The sequence below is a fragment of the Panthera onca genome, chromosome F1 (genome assembly GCF_046562875.1).
Source record: "Panthera onca isolate mPanOnc1 chromosome F1, mPanOnc1 haplotype 2, whole genome shotgun sequence".
Lineage (NCBI taxonomy): Eukaryota > Metazoa > Chordata > Mammalia > Carnivora > Felidae > Panthera > Panthera onca.
The window spans coordinates 71,131,705-71,146,999 of NC_138355.1; the positions used below are offsets into that span (position 1 = coordinate 71,131,705).

A 15,295-nucleotide genomic window follows, 5' to 3' on the forward strand; every position below is an offset into this window, starting at 1 on the left:
CTCACTAGCTCAGCCCCTCATCTGTAGGGGGACATTCAGATATTTTGCAAGTGTTGCCAAGTAGTAGCAGTTTAAATCTAGAAAGCATCTAGCTAGAAACTGACTTCAGCCGCTCTGCAAAAAAAAAATTCTTTTACCCGCGTCACTGCGACAGCTAACAGGAAAATCCCTAAAGTCCCCGTAACAGCCCTGCAAGGGCACAGCTCCCTCTGTGCCCTCATTCGCTTGGGCGCAGCACTATGGTGGGGGGGGGGGGGTTGGGGTGCAGCAGGAGGAACAGAGATGGGCTCGCGCTCCTGGGTCGTCTTGTTCGGCAGACGCTTCAACAAGTGTTGGCTCAGGATGGGCTTTGTGGCTGGAGCTGTCTTAGCGCTAGGAGTGCAGAGATAACGGACGAGGGAGGTCCTCCTCCCTCCGGAGCTCCCTGTGAAGTGGACTGTGCCCCTCCCCCATCGGTACTACCTGCGGAATATTGGGAGCGGAGGCTTGAGTAATTTCTAGAGCACCTACCAGTCTGTGCCGTTAACAAGAAAAGCGGTAGTATGCTAAAAGGTAAAGCTGAGAGGGAGGGGTTCAAGCAGAGGAAACTCCAGAGGGCTGGGAGTCCGAGGTCTCCAGAGAAGGTGGCATTAAGGAGCTGTCCAGGGACTGGGTCAGAGTTGTGATGGGGGCGGCAGAGAGCGCAGGGACAGGGGATCGAGTGCAGGCTTTGTGGCAGCCCGGGTGAGAGGTAATAGGCTGGTGCTGGAAAAAGCCACCTTTGTGAGAAGCGGGGTGGGGGCGGGGGGGTAGCCCTCTGCAACCAGCCAGCAGATGGGGACGAGGGAGGGAGGCAGGCGGCCGGGCTGGCTCGGGTTTCTACCTTTAATAACCACAGGGAGAACGCGGCTGTCCACGGTCCACAGGGGCAAGAATGGCAGAGGGGCTGGGGGGGCGGGGGGAGGAGGTTAGTTTGGTCCAGAGTGTGTGGCGTCGGAGGTTGTGCCGGAACGTGAGCGGGCGGGTCGTCTGAGCTTCAGCACGAGGCGGTGGCTGCGGAGACTAGATTTGAACCCTGTTTCTGAAGAGGGGGGGTGGCGTGGAGGAGATCAAGGGGAAGGCAGAGCGGCCCTTGGACAAAATCTTGGGACTGGTTATACGTAAGGGTGGGAGAAAGGGACGCGGACAGACAGGTGGCAGGAGCCCTTTGGTGCCGTCCTCCCCGGGAGGCGGCAGGAGGACCGATGGTGAAGAGCTGCCAGTGCACGGCCACCAAAGCCAACCGCAGGGGACACCTAACCCAAGTTCAGGAGCAGGGGTTCGGCGTGTCCGTGGAAACCTTGGAGCAGGAGGAGGGGCAGGGGCCTCGGGCAGAAGAGGGACCAGCCCCGAGGCCCCGAGTGGAGGGCAGGAAGCCTCAGGAGCCGTGGACCCACGGGAGCCCCACGGGAGCACGGTGGGAGGTGTACAGACCGGGGGTGGGGTCGCCCTCGGACAGGGGCAGGAATCTGCAAACTGCAGCCCTCAGACCGCGTGGTTTTGTTCTCCGTGTTGCGTGTGGTTGCCTTGGCCGCTCGGTCGAAGACCCGTCTGGTCGCGCTCGGAAGGCTTCCTGACCCTGGGGCGAGGTGCAGGTCTGAGGTGTGGCAGCCTCGGCCAGAGGAACGGGGGAGCGAGTGGGGAGTGGACGGGCCCCTCGTGTGGCAGCTGTTGAGGAGCCCACGTGAGGGTGCCGGAGCGTGACCAGCCAAGTGCCAGAGTCCCCTCGTTGTGACCAGAGACGCGGGGGGCAGAGGGTGAGGGTCACCGAAGGCACAGCTGCCAGCAGGTCCCCGGAGCCTCCGGGAAGTTCAGACAAGGGGACGAGCGCGAGGAGCATTGTGGGGATATGTTGACCCCGGGTCCCTGAGCACCTCTGGCCACCGCTGTCCTCCAGGGAGCCGGGGCGGGGCAGGGGGTGAGCCTGGTCCGTGCCGGGGCGGGACGGGCTCGCGGGCGCCCGTGTTCTGGTAAAGGTGTGGCAGCCTGAGGGAGCCCGGGGCCGCCTGCCGGGGAACAGGATTCTGCCCGCTGTACACGTCCAGCCTCGGAGGCTTTGGGTCAAAGCGCCCGGCGTCTCTTCCATACCTGGGCACCATGCTGAAGCGTGAGGACAGCGTGGCCTTTTTTTCCCAAGGAAACCGTCCAGCCCCCCAAAACCAGATCCTGGGCGCCCGCGAGGGCCTCCGGCTCATCAGTCCCCGTGCGCGTTCCCCTCTCTTCCCCCGTCCGAACGGGACCCCGCGGAGAGACGCCGGGGCCCTGCCGAGGCTGCTTCCTGGTCCCTTGACTCCCTGGGCGTTTTGAGGTTATCGTTCTGCTTTTGTTTTTAAGACAAAGTGACATTTGTTTGTGTGTTTATCTTCATCTTAGAAGGGTAATGATTTGAGAAGGTGGAAGGATTCCCTCTCCACTCCCTATAATCCTGCCAAAGGGGAAGGAGGGCGCTAGGTTGCTGGAGAGGCTCGGCTGCGGCACGAGAGCCCCCGCGTGCTCCCTCATGCTTCCCTCTGGCGGTCCCCAGGCAGTACTGGGGGGGGGGGGCCACCCTTGCCGGGTCACATGCCCACTCGTCCCTCACCCCGCCCCTCCAGAGTCAGGTGCAGCGCCCCGGGCAGTACCGACCTGGGGGGCGGGCTCACCACTGCCTAATGCGCTTTCTTCTCCGTCTTCTTCTGCAGGGGTTCTCCCTCCACAGGCACCACTCCCACCCAGTTCAAGGCTGTGAGCCCAGCAAGCTTAGACACCAGCAGCCACGGCCAAGGTCTTACCCGAATAGTTTCCAGCTCCAGCAAATAGAGTTTCTCAGGGGGCGGCTCCCTGCCGTGCCCCTCACTGGAAAGCAGACCCCTTCGCTGCCACCGTTCGCCCCTGCACTCTGGCCGCGGATTCCAGGACCACCTGCCAGAAGCAGGGGACTGGAGACCTGGGGTACCCCCAGGGGTGTGCCTCCCAGAAGTCAGGTGCTCCAGAGAGGGTCCTGGTGTCCTGCCCCACGTGGCAGGGCTTTGCCGAGGAGAGGCGTCGACAGGCTTTCCTCACGTTTCCAGGACCTAGGTATCAGCCAGGACCAGGAACGGACGGTCTTAGAGCTTTTGCGGGAGCTGGGGGAAGGGAAGGCGGCCACGGCACATGATCTGGCTGGGAAGCTCGGAGTCCCAAAGAAGGAAGTCAATCGAGTTTTGTATTCCCTGGCAAAGAAGGGTAAGCTACATCAGGAGGCGGGAACGCCCCCCTTGTGGAGAATCGCCCCCGCGGTTCAGGCCTGGAACCCGCGTAGCCAAGTAGCCGACGCAGACCGCGCTCGCCAGGACGCTGGGAACTCGGACCCGGGTTTGGACCCTGAAGACCGAAGCTCCGAGTCTGAGTCGGAAGCCGCTCCTGAGCCTTCGGACATGGCTGAGATCAAAGAGAAGATCTGCAGCTACCTGTTCAACGTGTGCAACGCCTCTGCCCTGAACCTGGCCAAGAACATTGGCCTCAGCAAGGCCCGAGACGTCAGTGCCGTGCTGATCGACTTGGAACGGCAGGGGGACGTGTGCCGGCAGGGGACGACCCCCCCGGTGTGGTACCTGACTGACAGGAAGCGCGAGCGGATGCAGATAAAGAGAGACCCGGACAGCGCGCCCGAGGCCGGTCCGGCCGCCGTCCCCGAGGCCAAGGGAGACGTGGCGCTCCCGCCCCGCGACGCGGCCGTGCCCCATGCCGCGGACGACGCGGCGGCCGTAGAAGACGCGGAGAATGGCCGGGAACCTGCCGCAAAGCCGGAGGGCAGGCGGGAGGCCGCGCCGGAGCCGGCGAAGCCGAAGCCGCCCGCTCAGGACAACGGCCCCTCGAAGAGCGGGTACGTGGACTTTGAAAACGGCCAGTGGGCCACGGACGACATCCCAGATGACTTGAACAGCATCCACGCAGCCCCAGGTGAGTTTCGAGCCATCATGGAGATGCCCTCCTTCTACAGTCACGGCTGGCCGCGGTGCTCGCCCTACAAGAAGCTGGCGGAGTGCCAGCTGAAGAACCCCGTCAGCGGGCTGCTGGAGTACGCCCAGTTCGCCGCTCAGCCCTGCGAGTTCCACCTGCTGGAGCAGAGCGGGCCGCCCCACGAGCCCCGGTAAGAGCCCGCCCGGGGCCGCGCCGCCTGCCTCGCCTGGCCCCGCTCCCCCCTCGGTGTCTCTGCCTTCTGGCTAAACCGCCCGCGTCGGCCCCTCCTGCAGGTGTAGAGCAGGGAGCCAGCCAGAGTCCCGGCCGAGCAAGGGGCGGGCTGGGCCTTTGGCCGGGACGCGGCTTCTTGGGACAGGGCTGGCTTCCGTGCCTCGGCGTGGTGCCCGCGTCCCCGCGGGCCGCAGGTGACGGAGACGACTCCCCGCCCCTTCCGTGTGCCTTCCCCCCGCTTTCCAGAGAGGCACGGGACGGGTGAGCCGGGCCAGGCTGCACGTGCAGGCAGCAGCTTCAGGTCCCGGCCCCCGCCCTGCCCTGCTCCGGCCGGGAGAGGGCGGCTTCCGAGTTCACGGCTACCTGCCCGTCGAAGGTGGCGGTTCTGATCTCGCCCGCCGCCTCTGCGCACGTGGGTGGGCGAGCCCTGGTTGTGGCTCCTGAGCTGTGAACTCAGAAACTTCCTTGAGTGAGGAAGGAAGGGCCCGGTCCCGGCCGGGCCCGGCCCCAAAGGTCCCTGCAGGCCCCTGGACAGACCGAGGGAGGCGGGTGGGCCCGGAGGGGCTGCCGAAGGGCCCGGTGGAGAGCTGGGGTGGGAGAGGGTTCCACTAACCTCTGCGTTCGCCACGGGCTGCCTTCCCAGCCGCGGCTGACTCTGTCCCTTGCAGGGTGGCTGTTGGCGGGCGGGCTGGGGGGTGGGTGGGGGGGCATGTCCTAAAGCTGCGAGGCCAGGACCCGTTTCTCTCTGGGCCGGAGGCTGGTGGCTGGCAGGCTCTCCCCTCCCCCCACACCGGGGGGCAGCGGGTTCTGTGGCCAGCCTGCCTGTAATTCCAGCTGTAAGACAGCATCAGGTACATCAGAAGACCTGGGGAACCAGAAACTTGACCTACTTTCCTAAATGAAATCCCAGGTTGAGCAAAGAGCGGAACAGATTTGAAAACTTGAATGCAGGAGGTCCAAGCGAAGTCCTGAGGCCTAGAACAAAGGCTTTTTGGTTTTCTGCATAACAAGGGGGAGTCCTTTCTTCTCCAGCTTCACACACAGAGCTGTAGAAGGACTCAAAAGCCGAGAGCTCTGTGTCTCTGAGGGAGGCTGGGGACAGAGGCAGGCCCCAGAAGCGGCAGGTATCTGACCCCGTGGGTGTCAGGGCGCGTGAGGCTGGGCAGCGAGGAGCCCCCCAGAGGCGGCCGGCCGACCACAGACGTGGCGGTGGTGGTGGCTGTGGCTCGTCATCGTTTGCACAGGCTCTATCTTAACTTAGTGTCAGCAGGCCGCAGGCGTCCCCCAAGTGCTCACTCTAACGAGCTCTGGGGACGCAGGCCCTGGCCGCTTTGTTTCCGGAAGGCAAGGCCCTTCCCCCTTGGTGGGGCAGAGGCCTCAGGGTCCTGGGCCCTGTGGAGAGGGCGGCAGGGACGGCCGGGCCAGCACTCACACATCTCACTTTCCATCAAGATTTAAATTCCAAGTCATCATTGGTGGCCGAGAGTTTCCCCCAGCAGAAGCTGGCAGCAAGAAGGTGGCCAAGCAGGACGCAGCCCTCAAAGCCATGACCATCCTGCTCGAGGAGGCTAAAGCCCGGGACAGCGGACGGGCAGAAGAGCCCTACGACTGCTCCGTAGAGAAGGGGTTGGAGAAGGTAGGCCTCCTGTCCCCACATCACGAGCATACCCACATCTTAACCCGCCTCTGCACGCCGCCTCAATGCAAATAATGGGTCCGTGCCCCCTCCTGCCCCCACCACACCTCCCGCGCCTCCTCCCCTCAGGCCCAGCGCCCCTGCCTGCCCACCTCCCCGGCCTACCTGGAGTTACAGACCTCCAGACCGGAAAGGGACCTTAAAGATGACCGAGGCCGGGGCGCCTGGGTGGCTCAGTCGGTTGAGCGGCCGACTTCGGCTCAGGTCACGATCTCGCGGTCCGTGAGTTCGAGCCCCGTGTCGGGCTCTGTGCTGACAGCTCAGAGCCCGGAGCCTGTTTCGGATTCTGTGTCTCCCTCTCTCTGACCCTCCCCCATTCATGCTCTGTCTCTCTCTGTCTCAAAAATAAATAAACGTTAAAAAAAATTAAAAAAAAAAAAAAGATGACCGAGGCCAAGCCCCGTTCTTGGCAGATAAGAAATGAGACCCAGAACGTTTAATCTTTATTTATTTTTGAGAGAGAGACCGAGTGTGAGCAGGGGAGGAGCTGAGGGGAGGGAGACACAGAATTCGAAGCAGGTTCCAGGCCCTGAGCTGTCAGCACAGAGCCCGACGCGGGGCCCGAACTCACGAACCGTGAGATCATGGCCTGAGCCGAAGTCAGACGGTTACCCTACCGAGCCACCCAGGCGCCCCTGAGACCCGGAACGTTTAAAGAACTCACCCTTCCCTGTGGCGCAGGCCCAGAACCCCCGAACCCCCTTCCTTTGGAGGTCAGCCCCCCACCCTGTGGCCGACCCGTTCCCTGCACCACGATGGACAAGCCAGTGGTTTCTCCGGTGTTTTCTTGTCTCGTTCTCTCCAGGCCACGGAGTCCCAGCCCAGCGCCACGTCGGCAACGCCCTTCTTCTCCGGGAAGAACCCCGTCACGACCTTGCTAGAGTGCGTGCACAAGCTGGGGAGCTCCTGTGAATTCCGCCTCCTGTCCAGAGAAGGCCCTGCCCACGACCCCAAGTACATCGCTGTGTCCTGTGTCTCTGCCGAGGCTTCCTCCAAAGGGAGCCCCCTGCTGGCCTCCTGAGGGACGGCAGACTGTCTCACTGAGCGGGCGCACCTGTTCTTGCTGTGCAAGACAGGGGCCTCGAGGGCAGGGTTGCAGCTGTGGAGCAGACAGTCTGGGATGGGGGACTCGGGGCGAAGCGGGGACCGGGCGGTAGGGAGACCCTCGGCTCGGAGGGTACTGGCGGTGCGTCTCCGAGAGGTGCCACCGCGTGCCTGCGGCCCCGCACGACACGCTCGAGAGGGGGGTCCCTGGAGGAGGTGCACCTGGCTTGAGGCCCACGCGTGGCGCGGGGCTCAGCCAGGCTGAGGGGCGGGGGGCGGGGCCGCGGGGGCCGAGGCACAGAGGCGACGCGTGTGAGGGCTCGCCGGCCCCGAGAGGTCGCCCCGGCGGGGGCCGGGCCGCGTCCCGTCAGCGCCGTTTCCACCCCTCCCGCCAGGTTCCAGTACTGCGTCGCTATGGGAGCCCACACCTTCCCCACCGCGAGTGCCCCCAGCAAGAAGGCGGCGAAGCAGATGGCCGCAGAGGAGGCCATGAAGGCCCTGCACGGGGAGGCCACCAGCTCGGCGCCTTCCGACACACAGGTGGGCCGCCGTCGCCGCCCGGGGGCGCGGGGTCGCCCCTCAGCTTTCCACAGGCGCTTACGGCTCCTCTTTGCGTGGCCGCTTCTCCTTCAGCCCGGAGGCGCCAGCGTGGAATCGTTTGAGAACCTGGAGTCCGGGATGCCCAGCAAGGTCAGGAGGGTGGGCGAGCTCGTCAGATACCTGAACACCAACCCCGTGGGCGGCCTGCTAGAGTACGCCCGCTCCCACGGCTTCGCGGCCGAGTTCAAGCTGGTCGACCAGTCCGGCCCCCCGCACGAGCCCAAGTGAGTGTGCCGGCCCCGCCGTGGCCTCGGGGAGGAGGGCCGTGCAGGCTGCAGTGGCCGGGGGGGTGTTGGGGGGGTGGGGGGGGGGGTCCCGTCCTGTCTGCGTGGCCACCTGCAAGACGCTCGGGGGCCGCCCAGAGGGTTCGCGTGAGCAGGCTCCTCTTGCATTTAACTGATTCCAAGTTTTAATTTTTTTTTAACGTCTATTTATTTTTAAGAGAGAGAGAGTGTGAGCCAGGGAGGGTCAGAGAGAGAGGGGGACACGGGGATATGAAACCGGCTCCAGGCTCCGAGCTGTCAGCACAGAACCCAGTGCAGGGCTCGAACCCAAAAACCACGGGATCATGACCTGAACCGAAGTTGGACCCTTAACCGACCGAGCCAGCCAGGCGCCCCTGGTTTCAAGTTTTAAAGGAACGTGCAGAAAATCATTCCGGCCGGTTGAAGGAGTATGCGGGGGAAAGGCTCCTTTCTCTGCTGGTTTCTTTCTGACTCGTTACCAGTTTCCACACTACTTCTAGAAACTTCCATGCTTGTACTAGCGCATTTTCTTTCCATTTTGGTTTTTTTTTGGTAAGTTTATTTACTTATTTTGAGAGAAGGTGAGGAGAGAGAGAGCAAGAGAGAAGCCTGTCAGGGGAGGTGCAGAGAGAGGGGAAGAATCCCAAGCAGGCTCCAGGCTCAATGCAGAACCCTACACGGGGCTCGATCTCAGAACCGTGAGATCACGACCGGAGCCGATAGCAAGAGTTGGACGCTTAACCAACTGAGCCCCCAGGTGCCCCTCATTCTGCTTTTTAAACAAAAATGGGCATAAGTTATATCTTCTGTTCTACACTGGCTCCTTAACTTACCAGCGTGTCTTAGAGGTCATATATAGTTCAGGTACACACATCTATCAGACTCTTTTCACAGCTACATATTTCTGTATTTTTTCTACGTCTTTTAAAAATTTATGGGGTGCCTGGGTGGCTCAGTCGGTTAAGCATCCGACTTCGGCTCAGGTCACGATCTCGCGGTCCGTGAGTTCAAGCCCCGCGTCGGGCTCTGGGCTGATGGCTCAGAGCCTGGAGCCTGCTTCCGATTCTGTGTCTCCCTCTCTCTCTGCCCCTCCCCCACTCATGCTCTCTCTCTGTCCCAAAAATAAATAAATGTTAAAAAAAATTAAAAAAAAAAAATGTATTTGTCGGGAGAGGGGCAGAGAGAGAGGGACAGAGAATCCTTGGAGCCCCATGCAGGGTTCAGTTCCACAAACCATGAGATCATGACCTGAGCCACAACCAGAAATCAGGTGCTTAACCGGCTGAGCCACGCAGGAGCCCCTAAATCTTTTTTTTTTTTATTTTTTTTTTATTTTTAACATTTATTTTTGAGAGACAGAGACGGGGCATGAGCAGGGGAGGGGCAGAGAGAGAGAGGGAGACACAGAATCTGGAAGCAGTCTCCAGGCTCCAAGCTGTCAGCACAGAGCCCAGCGCGGGGCTCAAACTCATGAATCGTGAGATCGTGACCTAGGCTGAAGTCGGATGTTTAACTGACTGAGCCACCCAGGCGCCCCAATCTTTTTTTTTTTAACATCATCTCTGAACCCAGTGTGGGGCTCGAACTCACGACCCTGAGATCAAGAGCCACGTGCTCCCATCGACTGGCGCCACCCACAGCTACATGTTTCCTTGAATAGATGCTTATGGTTTCACAGTTGTTTTATCGGGCAAGAGATATAAAAGGTCTTTTCCGAAAATGGACACCGCCCCACCTGGGCGACACCTGGTAGGGGACACCTAGCACCTGGCTTAAGAAAGAGAAGGTTGCTGTCGATGTTGAAGCCCTCACTTTGCGTCACTGATCTCACCAACTTCAGTGACGACTGGGTCGGACTCGCTCTTGCTCCTAGAGGCAGTCTTGGTGCTGTGTGTCTGTGCCGTCCGTTTTCAGGAGGGGGTTTCTAGGCTAGAAGTCACACACGGTTTCGAAGGGTTTGGGTTTCCGTGTAGGTGATAGACTACTCAGAATGAGACCCAACAGCCTCGTCCTGACTGCTCCCCTTGGCCCCGCGCCCGCCTCCCCACACACCCACACCCCGGCGTGTCATCACTTTATACCACGCGTCCTTCCAGAGCATCTGCGTGACGACGCGAGCCGAGCTGCCGCGTGTCCCTTGTGTTACGCAGAAGCACAGACGCGCTTTGGCGTCTAGCCTGCTGCTTCCACACGACAGTGTAACCGTGGAGTTTTCCGTCTCCTGTCCCGTTCTGTGTCCAGAGGCGTCCCTGCGGTGCCCAGGGCTCGGGCTCACCCCCCGTCTCGCCAGCCCCCTGGGCACCAGTAGGCAGATTGTCTCCAAACTTTGCCGCTGTAGAGAGCGCTGCAGTGAATAACTTCCGTGCGTTCGAAATTTTGATAAGTATCGCTGTGTTTTCCTCCAAGGAGACGATGCTTATGCCTCTGGCAGCAGTAAGTACAGAACAGTCCTTCCCTCTTCGTCGTGACCAGTACAGAATCACGGGCTTCCCCGGGAGTAAACCGTTCCTTAGAAGTCTTTCCAGAGCCAAGTGGCAGAAGGCAAAAAGCATTTGCCATTCATTTAAGTAAATGCAGATTTTTTTTAGCGTTCCCAGACCCCAAAAAGTCACCTCTCTCAGGCATTTCTGATTCCTTAGGACGCATCTTGCTAACAGATGCACAGAATACATCCAGATAAAGCACGGGCGCTCAGACCCGCTTTGGAGCTACCGAGGCTGGATCTGAGCCGCGGGGGCGGGGGCGTGTGCACGCCGCTCTGCCTTTTTGCATAAAAGCAAAAGTCCTCTTGGGATTTCTTTTGGTTAATGGGAACAGGCACTGGTGTGGGTCTGTCCCAGAGGGGGAGTGGCTTGACACCGACTTTGGAAACATTTGTATCAAAATGCTTCTCTTTGCTGTTGTAAAACGCAACTCCGTGCAGCACAAAGATCAGCCTGTGTTAAGATATTTATTGTTATCGTTACTGTTACCAATAGATGGAAGGAGAAAACCCACAGGTCATCTCCAGAGATTCCAAAGGGGCATTTAGTTAAAATTCAGCGTCCGTTCCATTTAGAAAGCCAAGCTGTTGATAAAGCACAAACTGTCGAGTGCTTCTTAGCGTGACAGAGTAAGTGTGAAGTCAGCAGCCCGCAGCCTTCTTCACGTTGAACCTGGAGCTGCTCCCAGTAAAGTCAGGGGACACGTGGGCGTCGCGTCCTCATTACTCCGTGGTGCTCCGGCATCACAAGCTAATGCCATCCGTTAAGACAGAGAAGGATGAAGAGAGGGAGGTAGGGAGGCGAGGGTTCGCAGGTGATGTGATCGCATCGCTGAAGTATTCGGGACAGAAACGGGAGTTCAGGAGAGCAGGACGGCGGAAAATCACCTGGAAACATCAAGAGCTTCTCTGCAGCAACAGGCAGTTTGAAGTCGTAGTGGAAGAAAGCCTGTCTGCAGCAGGCGCTAAACGCATAAAAGACCTTGGCGCGTTCTGAGCGGGAAACACACGGGCTCTGAGACTCCGATTAGGTAGAAAAGTCCCACGTGATGAGAGCAGCTGTCCCCAGATTACTTACGTTTAACGCGATCCCAGTAGAACGCTGGCAGAATTGATTGATTTTCCACCTGGAAAACGTGATTCCCGTTCCATATGAAAAACCCACGTGGGGGAAGAGCTAGGAGATGGAGAGCGGGAGGAACCCCATGCCCGGCGGCGCATCGGCCTGTGAGGGGGGAAGGCGGGTCGCACGGCAGGTGGACGCAGACGGGCCCTGTGGTGGGCACAGGGCTGCAGGTCGGGGGGACGGCAGTGACTGGGCGGCAGGGCGAAGGCTGCCCACCGCGTCTCACCCCCCGGTGTCCGTGTCCTCGGTCACGTCGGATCGCAGTGTCCGGGACCGAAGTAGGAAACCGGGGCGCCCGGCCGGCTCAGTCACTGGAGCATGCGACTCTTGATCTTGGGGCTGTGAGTTGGGGCCCCACGTTGGGTGTAGAGAGGACTTAAAATCTTAAAACGTCCGTAATACGTATACATGTATAATGTGTATTTACAAAGAACTAGGTAAAATCCCAAAAGCACTGGATGGAAGTGTGGATTTCTGTTCGAGCATCTTGGACTGGCAGAGCCTCTCCAACAAGACACAGCAGACGAAGTCCCAGAGGGAAAAGATGGAGACGGGCTATCAGGACAAGTGGTGTTTCTTAAAAGGATCACCTGAGGGAAAAACACTCAGGGCCAGTTTCTTTACAAATGAGGGATTCTCGGGGCGCCTGGGCGGCTCGGTCGGTTGAGCGTCCGACTCCGGCTCAGGTCGTGATCTCACGCTTTGTGAGTTCGAGCCCCGCGTCAGGCTCTGCGCCGACCGCTTGCTCAGAGCCTGGAACCTGCTTCAGGTTCTGTGTCTCCTCCTCTCTCTGCCCCTCCCCCGCTCACGCTTGGTCTCACTCTGTTTCTCAAAAAGAAATCAATGTAAAAAAAATTAAAAAAAAAAAAATGAGGGATTCTTTTCCAGTCTGATAGGAAAACAAAGACGGTGAACTGTCCCCAGAAAAGCATCAGGAAGTACCGACAGAAGGTGCTCGATTCCCTCTGTAAATACACACGGTTGGCGACCCCGTGGCGTCCGTGGTGCGTCTCAGCGTGCGGTGGTTACGGCGAGGTGGGGCCGCCCCGGGGAGTCCACACCCGCGAGGGACGGGGACAGGCGGTCCGTGCCCGTGTCCTCCGCAGGCCGGTTAAGGAAACTGAGGTGTACCCGCACCACGGAGCACCTCGCAGCCCTGAGCCAGAGTCTGCCCCGTGTGGGTGAGCCGTCCAGGGTGCAGGAGGGAGGGATGTGAGCGCGAGCTTGCGGACGGCCACCTAGGGTCCCTTCTCGCGGGATGAAATACTGGCGGCGGCGTTTGCTTCTGAGGAATGAGGGATTCCTGACTTTCGCTGTATTCTTTTCTTTTTTTAATTTTTTAATGTCTTATTTCCGAGAGAGAGAGACACAGAGACAGAGAGAGACAGAGCTCGCGCAGGGGAGGGGCAGAGAGAGGGGGGCACACAGAATCCGAAGCAGGCTCCGGGCTCTGAGCGGTCACAGCACAGAGCCTGACGTGGGGCTCGAACTCACAAGCCGTGAGATCACGACCTGAGCTGAAGTCGGACGCCCAGGGCGACTGAGCCACCCAGGCGCCCCGACTTTCACGATATGTTAATATTAACTGTTTGAATTTTTGTGGGGTACCCAACTACTCAGTTTTAAAAGGTCCTTAAAGGAGAGGAGCTCATAAAAATGGCATCTTATTTTAAGTTTTCTTTTAGTGATAAGTAACGTTGTTGATCTCTTCATATTTACGTGCTACTTGTGTTTCCTCTTACGTGAACTACTCGTAGCTCTTGCCCTAGTCCATCCTTTCTTACTTGACTAGGTAAGAACAGGGCGGGAGGAACGGGGAGAGGCCGTTGCGCTCCTGGCCTCCACCTGCCCTTTGCGCCCAGCCGCCCCCCCCCCCCCCCCCCCGCCCCCGGCTTCAGCCTTGTTCTTCGTGCCTGCGTTCTGGTCTCTCGTCTTCTCCTGGCACAGAACCCCCCCCAGGAGTTTGAGTGACTCACGCAGAATTTCAGAAATTACTGTGACCCGCACGGAGCGCAGGGCAGACCCCCGGCCACAGCAGCGCCCACGCACGTGGGGAGGGGCGAGGGGCTGGGGCCGCAGTACCCGCCCTGCTGTCGGGGTGACACATTGTGCCCTCTGTTTTCCCCCTCTCTGGCCTCCTTGGAAACCACCGAATGTGCCCGCCAAACACAGACCTTCCCAGAGCTCCGGACCGCCGTGTCCAGTCTCCTGTCGCTTCCCCCTGACCCTCTGGTCCCACCTGCCCAGAGGAGAGCTCTTGGGTGTCGCCCCGTGGCCATTTCCCCCGGTCCTTCCCGTGTCATTCGGTGACCCCACTGCCCGCCCTCTGCTCCACGGCCACAGCCCTAGGGGCGGGCCAGCTTCCCTCCCCTGCACGTCCTTCAAGCAGACCGTCCCTCGGCCCGTGTGTTGTGCATATAGTTCGGCCCAAACCTCCTGCCGCCTCCAGCGCCGAAACCAGTCGGTGGCCTCCTGCTCTCCCAGCTTTGTTCATCCATTCAGGAATGTTGAGGGGCCACATTTGTATTTGTGTGGACGGGCGCCAGATGCGAATCAGGGATCCTTGATAGGGACAGGTGTGAGGTCTCCTATCTCGTGCGTGTCACCAAGAGCTCAGGTTGTGTGATGGGTTGAGGGTCTGCTCGGCGGCCTGACTCAGTAGGGAGAGGCGCCCACGCGGTGGCCTCAGGGTGCTTAAGAGGAGGACGGCGCTTCGGGAGGGAGCGAACTCGGCCCAGGTCGGCGCTGGGAGGGGAGCTCGCTGCGTTTGGTACTAGCCGCGGTCCTGTGACGGGCACCCCCCTACCCGCATCGCACTGCGCAGGACGCTCCTCCGCCCTCCCTGCGCCGCTCACCGCCTCCCGCCCTCAGCCCTGCGTCTCACCAGCCTCCGAGCAGGCCCCCCGGCTGCACGCGTCCCCCCTGCCCGCCGCCCCCCTCACCCCAGACCCGTGCTTACGGAGCGCTTGGACCGTGGCTGGTGGCTTCTGTGTGTAGCTTTCAAGCGACAGGTCCCCGTGTCCCACACATACGGGCCCTGACGGGGCAGGGACAGGCACACCCCGTTGGCGCTCCCACGGACCGGGTGCCACACGCGGAAGGTTTGCGGGAACCTGCGTCGAGCGCGTCTGTCGGCGCCGTTTTTCCAGCTGTTCCGCTCACTTCCTGTCTCTGCGCCACGTTGTGGTGACGGTCACGGTACCTAAACCTTTGCGTCACTACGTTTGGTGGTCTGTGACCCGTGATCGCACGTCGCTGACAGCTCAGGTGATGGTTAGCGTTCTTTCGGAATAAAGTATGTTTTAGTTAAGGTACGTGTGGGGTTTTTAGACCCAGCGCTGGCACGCCAAGAGACTGCGGTCTGGCGCCAACGTATCTCCACGTGCACTGGGAAACCAGAAAATGTATTGTGACTCGCTTTACCGCGATACTCACTTGATGGCTGTGGTCTGCAGCTGTCTGAGGTCCTGCACGCCTATCTGTTTTCGTGCGTAAGAATTCGTACTTTTCAAGCGCGCGGAACAGGCGTGAGATTCTGCGGAGTCTCTCAAAGGCCCGGTTTGGCCCCCGCTGCTTTCTGGCATCTGTCACGCCATGTCCCTGTCCTCCTCCTGCTCCCCCCACCCCTCCGGCCCGCACGCCCCGGGGTGGTGGAGGAAGGAGTCAGGGCGTCCCCTGCACCGGACAGGCCGCTCGGCGTGACTGAGCGTAAGGGGACCGGCTCTGTTTCCTGCCTGAGCAGTTTAGGACGGGGCTGAAGCTAGGATTCTTTTTTTTTTTTTTTTTTAATTTTTTTTTTCAACGTTTTATTTATTTTTGGGACAGAGAGAGACAGAGCATGAACGGGGGAGGGACAGAGAGAGAGGGAGACACAGAATCGGAAACAGGCTCCAGGCTCCGAGCCATCAGCCCAGAGCCTGACGCGGGGCTCG

The 15,295-nt window shown here is 60.1% G+C and overlaps 1 protein-coding gene across 5 annotated transcripts in view; it reads left to right on the forward strand.

Annotated features, from left to right (window-relative positions):
- Window positions 1–15,295, forward strand: part of ADAR (adenosine deaminase RNA specific) — a 38,903-nt gene that overhangs the window by 17,125 nt on the left and 6,483 nt on the right. For 3 of the 5 annotated variants that reach the window (XM_081791997.1, XM_081791994.1, XM_078441246.2), the window contains exons 2-6: window positions 2,700–4,129; window positions 5,623–5,806; window positions 6,672–6,820; window positions 7,306–7,450; window positions 7,544–7,734. In XM_081791997.1, coding sequence (XP_081648123.1) covers window positions 3,414–4,129; window positions 5,623–5,806; window positions 6,672–6,820; window positions 7,306–7,450; window positions 7,544–7,734 — 1,385 coding nt within the window. In that variant the 5' untranslated portion in view covers window positions 2,700–3,413. The remainder of the gene's footprint in view (window positions 1–2,699; window positions 4,130–5,622; window positions 5,807–6,671; window positions 6,821–7,305; window positions 7,451–7,543; window positions 7,735–15,295) is intronic. The other 2 variants (XM_081791996.1, XM_081791995.1) reach the window with 2 other exon arrangements.